The sequence below is a fragment of the Peromyscus eremicus genome, chromosome X (genome assembly GCF_949786415.1).
Source record: "Peromyscus eremicus chromosome X, PerEre_H2_v1, whole genome shotgun sequence".
Classification (NCBI taxonomy): domain Eukaryota; kingdom Metazoa; phylum Chordata; class Mammalia; order Rodentia; family Cricetidae; genus Peromyscus; species Peromyscus eremicus.
Window position 1 is genome coordinate 56,123,449 of NC_081439.1, and position 6,599 is coordinate 56,130,047.

The 6,599-nt window shown below is 45.6% G+C and overlaps 1 protein-coding gene across 1 annotated transcript; it reads left to right on the top strand.

Moving 5' to 3' along the window:
• Window positions 1-25: 25 nt before the first annotated feature.
• Window positions 26-4,527, top strand: Itgb1bp2 (integrin subunit beta 1 binding protein 2). Its single transcript, XM_059251272.1, has 11 exons — window positions 26-151; window positions 388-437; window positions 528-584; window positions 663-808; window positions 2,461-2,555; window positions 2,659-2,717; window positions 2,825-2,895; window positions 2,987-3,086; window positions 3,334-3,447; window positions 3,846-3,908; window positions 4,180-4,527. The coding sequence occupies exons 1-11, from the start codon at window positions 88-90 to the stop codon at window positions 4,411-4,413; spliced, it is 1,053 nt and encodes a 350-aa protein (XP_059107255.1). The 5' UTR covers window positions 26-87; the 3' UTR covers window positions 4,414-4,527.
• Window positions 4,528-6,599: the final 2,072 nt, after the last annotated feature.

Genomic DNA, 6,599 nt, shown 5'->3' on the forward strand with positions numbered 1-6,599 from the left:
GCTAAAAGCCTCCAGACTGAGAGGTGTTCCTCACTCTGAAGCCAGACTCCTTGAAATACCCTTTGAGTAAGCTCCATCAACGCCTCCATGTCTCTGCTCTGCCATAACAAAGGCTGTGGGCAACACTTTGACCCCAATACTAATCTCCCTGGTGAGTAAGTACTGACCTCAGGGGCTCTTGAGTGGGTGATAGTTGTTCAGCCGAGGGGCTGGCCATTGGGAGCGAGAACAAAATGGGCATAATTTAATTAGTCTGGAAGATCTTCAGTCTGATGGTTTTACTTTCCATATTGTATGAAAAGCCATTAACATGAACCTGAAGAAAATAGGAGGAGTAGTATTTGACAGTTATCTTTCCTGCCTTGATTTTTCCACTGGTATCTACAGATTCCTGTCACTATCACCCTGGGGTCCCAATCTTCCATGATGCACTTAAGGTGAGGAATAGGTGATGTTGGCCTAGCAAGAGCATTTCCCCCAAGGAAATATACCCAGGATCTAAGCTGATCAAGGTCTCTTGTTATCAGGGTTGGTCCTGCTGCCGAAAGCGAACTGTAGATTTCTCTGAGTTCTTAAACATCAAGGTAAACTCTTTACTTCCTCAGATTCTGCTCCCTATGGAAGAGTTCTCCTTCTAACCCTTATCTCCTTATCTGTACTAGGGCTGTACTGTGGGACAACACTGTGCTGAGAAGCTTCCTGAGGGCCCTCCACAGCCTGAGGGCCCTGCCACAAGTTCACTTCAGGAGCAAAAACCTCTGAATACAATTCCAAAGTCAGCAGAGACCTTGCTCCGAGAAAGGCCTAAGTAAAGAGACCCAGGGCTTTTTTCTATAGCCATACAGCTTCCTAGGAATTGATGGCGCGCAGGGGTTTGGAAACTAGGGGTTAGAGATGTGCGGAGGGTCATGTGTTGGTTTGCATGATGTGTCTTTGTCATAGAGGAAATTTGTGCCAAGAAATGCCCTTTGCTATAAGACAGTGAAAGGATGATGGAAGAAATTCCTTTATTATAGGGACTAGATAGCTCCTGAAATACATGGTATATAGCAGAGTAGTGACTAGATAACCTGTGATTTGATTTTGTTGAGATAGGCTCTCTGTGTGGCCCAGTCTTGAACTTGATCCTCTTGCCTTCCTGAAGGCTGACATTGCAGGTGTGCACTACCACACCTACTTGAGAATGAAGTGATATTTTTGTTGTGCATTTTCAGTTTTTAATAATCACTTTTTAGTTAGAATAGAAAATAATGGGTTTCATTATCAAATTTTCATACATGTATCATTGTACCTTGCTCATGCCTCTCCCTCCCTCCACACCTCTATTGATCTCTGATTTTAGAAGAACTTAATCTTACAGCTACGTGTTTTGTTGGCTCATTCCTGTAATCCCAATACTTAGAATGCTGAGTCAGTAAGATTGCTGTGGATATTGGACTGACCTGGGCTACAGAAAATAAAACAAAACAAAAATAAATCTTGAATTGCTGGACATGTTGGTCTGTGCCTATAGACTTCAACACTTAGGAGGCAGAGGCAGCAGGTCTGAGGCTAGTCCATTCTATTACAGTGAGTTCCAGTCAGTCATGGTTACCAAGTGATACCCCGTCTCAAACAACAAAAAGAGCCAGTAGTATGGCCCAACTGGAAATGGTGATTTCTACGTAATACTGACTGAGTTTGATCCCTGAAACCTACGTAAAGATGCAGAGAAGTGACTCCACAAAGTTGTCCTCTGACCTCCACACATGCCAGTAATAATAAACACAAATTCAAAGCAAAAGCTCAATATTTTGTTTGAATTTCTTTTTGAAACAGGGTAACCTTGACTGGCCAGGAATTACATTTTTTTTTTATATGTATGTGTGTGTGTGGTTACAGGTGGTTGTGAGCCACATGGTTTGGGTGCTGGGAACTGAACTCAGGTCTTCTGCAAGAGCAATAAAGTCCCCCTAGGCTGCATACTCTCTCCAGCCCCTTAAAAAGCTACCTCTAGCCAGGTGTGGTGGTGTATGTTTTTACTAAAGAGGCAGAGGCAGGCGGATCTCTCAGTTCCAGGACAGCCAGGGCTACATGGAGAAACCCTGTCTCAAAACCAAAATGCTGCCTTAACATCGCAGGAAGTAGTATTAGCAAGGTAGGAGGAGGCTACACAGAATAATACAAGCAAGAAAACATTAGGTCCACAATCAAATAGAGGAAGAGGAAGTGATACAATTCAGAGAAATGTGGGAAGATTGGAAGCAACCAACCGCAAAGGAAGCCTTAGGCCTTCTCCAGGGCTCTGGAATTTGAATGTCCACAGAGATAAAAAAAATTGCCAATAGGGTTGTTACCTGACTTCTCTGACCCTGACTCACTTTCGCCAGACTTATTTGATTGTCTGACTGTGAGTAGGGGTGCTAGAGTGGGTAATTCTGATGAATCGATCAGATCTAAATGCCTGTTTATAACCTCTAGGTCAGAGATGCCTCCAAAACTGCTGCCACTTATTATATCTCAAGCCCTGGGAGTGGCGCTGGAGCAGAAGGAGCTAGAGCAGGAACCTGGAGCAGGTAGGTGTCCCTTTAATAGGACAGGTCTCAAAGATTGGAATTTCATGTAAGTGGCAGTAGGGTGGGGGAAAGAGAAAGGTTCCTGACTGTTTCCTTTGCCCAGGACTTGACAGTAGTCTGATCTGGACTGGTTCCAGCTGCCAGAACCCAGGATGTGATGCTGTGAGTGAGAGATTTGGGGGGCTCAAGCATGTGGCTGAGAGATACCTGAGGGATACCTAGGTATAGGCATGAATTTGAATGACCTGATTCTCCTTTGGCCTTCTTAGGTTTACCAAGGCCCCGAGAGTGATGCTGCTCCGTGTACCTACCACCCAGGGGCACCTCGGTTTCATGAGGGGTAAGAGAAGGTACTGGGCAGGCTTCTTCCAACATGAATGAAAGTAAAGGGCTCGGGGGTGGGATTCAAATAAATTATCTTCCTCCCTCAGGATGAAGTCTTGGAGCTGTTGTGGTATCCAGACTCTGGATTTTGGGGCATTCCTGGCACAGCCAGGATGCAGAGTTGGTAGACATGACTGGGCCAAGCAGGTAAGCCCCTCCGTTTCCTAAACACTTGGTTAGGCCCCAATTACAGAGATAAGCTCTCCTAGTACCTCCTGGCGGAGCTCCCTAACTTCTTCCTTTAATACAAAGCAAGATTCTGTTCTTTCTCTCTCCATAGCCAAGTCTTGGCTGTATGAAATAGTATTTTGGAGGTTTCTTGTGTCCTTATCCCCATGAGACTCCTCCTGGATTAAGAGTTGATTGTTACCATCCTCCTCTCACATCTCTTTAGCTGCCAGCATCTTGCCGCCATGATTGGCACCAAACAGATTCCTTGGTAGTGCTGACTGTATATGGCCAGATTCCGCTTCCTGCATTCAACTGGGTGAAAGCCAGTCAAACCGAGGTGAGGAATGATCTGAGGCAGGATGGGCTCAGTGAACTCTGGTGGTAGTGCAGTTGTACAGGAAGAGATGCTGCATGCTGTCACTCTTTTTTTTCCAAGACAAGGTTTCTCTGTGTAGCCCTGCCTGTCCTGGATCTCACTCTGTAGACCAGGCTGGCCTCGAACTCACAGAGATCTGCTTGTCTCTGCCTCCCGAGTGCTGGGATTAAAGGCCTGTCCCACCCCCACCCCCCAGTTCATGTCATCACTCTTTAGGTTCCAGAGTCCCCTGAGAAGAATGGCAAGTTCTTAGATCAGGGTTGGCTGGTTGGCCTGTGGATCTTGCCTCTGACTTGGTTCTGGAGTAATGACTTTTTCCGACCTTTTGAAGTTGATACTACCGTTCTCTTTCCTCTCAGCTTCATGTCCACATTGTCTTTGATGGTAATCGTGTGTTCCAAGCACAGATGAAGCTCTGGGGGGTAAGTGAAGATAAGTAGGCAGAGGCAAGGGAGGGACACAGGTAAGAGGAGGGCCAGGCTGAGTCGGTAGAGGGTGTGCTGAAGAGTTGCCATGGGAAACCAGGAGTTCTCTTGAACTGCTTTGATTCCCTCCTTCCTCTGCTCTCCCTCCCTTCTGTCTGCCTTCCCCATTGCATTTCTGTCTCCACTTTCTTTTGCTGTTCTTATTCGTCACCACTCTAATCCCAAGTCTGTGATTTCTTCATTCTTTCTGTCTTTCCCTCCTCCTTAGGTCATAAACGTGGAGCAGAGCTCTGTCTCCTTGATGCCATCCCGGGTTGAAATCTCCCTGGTCAAGGCTGACCCAGGATCCTGGGCCCAGCTGGAGCACCCCGCTTCACTAGCTGAGAAGGCTAGGGCAGGGGTTTTGTTAGAGATGGATGAGGAAGAATCTGAGGATTCAGATGATGACCTGAGCTGGACAGAGGAGGAGGAGGAAGAGGAGGAAGAAGCTATGGGGGAATAGGAACGGCAGACAGTTGAGTTTCAGGGTAGGCCCTCAGTGACCTCCTTCGAATCTCAGAGACCAGGATATGGTTGACTATATGCTGTCATTGAGCAGCAGGAGGCTGGAGGAGGCGAGAACAGACAAAACTGTCCAAACTGTGCTGCTGCTCCCCTAAATAAACCTGATATTCTGCAGTTTCACCGAAGTGTCATCTCTCACCTCATCATGGAAGAGTGCATGCAGCCCCACCCACCCTACCCCACTTGGCTGTGTGTTTGGCACACGTGTAAAAACAAGCACATGCATATGCATTCTGTTCCTCACAGCCACCAGGAACTTATGAGGACTTCTGTGTGTCCAGTTACATATGAGGGGCTTTACAGATAGCTGAGAAACGGGCTTGCTCATTTCTCCCAAGAGAAAGACCTGAGCTGGGCATGGTGGTGCATGCCTGTAATCCTTCCACTTAGGGGGTGAAGACAGATGATCAGGTGTTCTAGGTCATTCTCACTTACATACTGAATTAGAGGCCAACCTGGGCTACATGAAACCTTGTCTTACAGCCCTCCCTCTGAATAAAAGGAACAAAAAGAAAAAAAAAAGAAATGACACTCTAAGCTGGGTCTAATGTCTCATCCACTTTGAATCCCAGCACTGCAGAAGCTGAAGCAGGAGGATTGCCATGTTTTTGAGGCCAGCCTGGACTACATAGTGAATTCCAGGCCATCCTGGACTAGACTGATCTCAAAACAGACATTCTAGCTAGGTGTAGTAGGTTGTTCCTACAATTCTAGTAATCAGGAGGCTGAAGCAGGATTGCAAGTACAAGATCAGCCTAGGTTCCATAGCAAGTCCAGAGCAGTCTGGATGACACAATGAGATTCTTGGTGACCGTAGTGCTTTTGCTGTGGTTTACCCCTGCTACATATCAGAGTGTGTGTATGAAGGAGAAGACAAAAAAAGTTAGTGGGGTGTGGCTAGATTGAAAAGAATCCTAACATTATAGGTCGTTATTTTTATAGTCTTGCTATGTGACCCAGGCTAGCCTCAAACTTACCGTCTTCTTGCCTCAGCCTCCTCACTGCTGCAATTACAGTTGCAAGTCCTCATGCTCAGACCCAAAACATGTGGGGTATTTTTCTTTACAGTGCTGGGGATACTCTAACCCAGGGCCTGCCATGCTATGCAGGAATTCTACCACTGAGCCACAACTCCTGCTTAAAGGGAACTTAAAAGGCAATATGGAGGCTTGAGAGATGTCACAATGGCTAACAGTGTGTACTGCTTTTCCAGAGGAGTTGAGATTGATTCCTAGTGTCCCCATCAGGTGTCTCACAGCCACCCCAAGGGCTACAACTCCTGTGGTCTCTGTGGGCACTTGCACTCATATGCACATACCCACGCACAAACGCACATATAAATTTTTTACAATCTTAAAAAAAACCCTACACAATTGAGTGATGGAAAAAGTTACAAAAAAAAAACCTCAGAAATAAATAAAAGACATTATGGTTAGCTCACTGCATCTGCAGATTCTACATTCATGGATTCAACAATTGTGAGTTGAAGATATAAAGAAAAATTTGTACTGAATGGTTATAGATTTTTCTTAAATAATAGTATAGAAATCATTTACAAAACATTTACTTGGTACTATAATCTAGAGGTGGATAGTTACAGGAGAATATGTGTAGGTTATATGCAAATACTGTGCTTTTTTTTTTTTTCCGAGACAGGGTTTCTCTGTGTAGTCTAAGCTGTCCTGGAACTCACTCTGTAGACCAGGCTGGCCTTAAACTCACAGAGATTCACCTGCCTCTGCCTCCCAAGTGCTGGGATTAAAGGTGTACACCACCACCACTTGGCTACAATGCCTTTTTATATAAAGGATTTGAACATCATCCAAGGTTGGTGCAGGCATGGAGGTTCCTGGATGGACCTCCTTCCCTCCTGCTGACATTAAAGGACAAGGAATGACTGTATAGACCTTTCTATTTATTTTTATTTTATTCTTATTTTTTGGTTTTGTGGTTGAGGCTCTCACTCAGTTGCCCAGGATGACTTAGAACTTATTAGATATAGCTCAGGTTGACCTCAAACTTGGAACAATCCTCCTACCTAGGTTCTGGAATATTGGGGTGACAGGCCTGGACCACCCTCCCCAGCTGAAAGTGTAGACTTGTGATTTATTTTTAGTCTCCGTC

Excerpts from the sequence above, each read along its gene's own strand:
- Itgb1bp2 (XM_059251272.1), top strand. The coding sequence starts at position 88 with ATGTCTCTGCTCTGCCATAACAAAGGCTGTGGGCAACACTTTGACCCC. Across the intron at positions 438-527 it reads TCTTCCATGATGCACTTAAG|GGTTGGTCCTGCTGCCGAAA; the intron begins GTGAGGAATAGG and ends TCTTGTTATCAG. Across the intron at positions 2,556-2,658 it reads AGAGCAGGAACCTGGAGCAG|GACTTGACAGTAGTCTGATC; the intron begins GTAGGTGTCCCT and ends TCCTTTGCCCAG.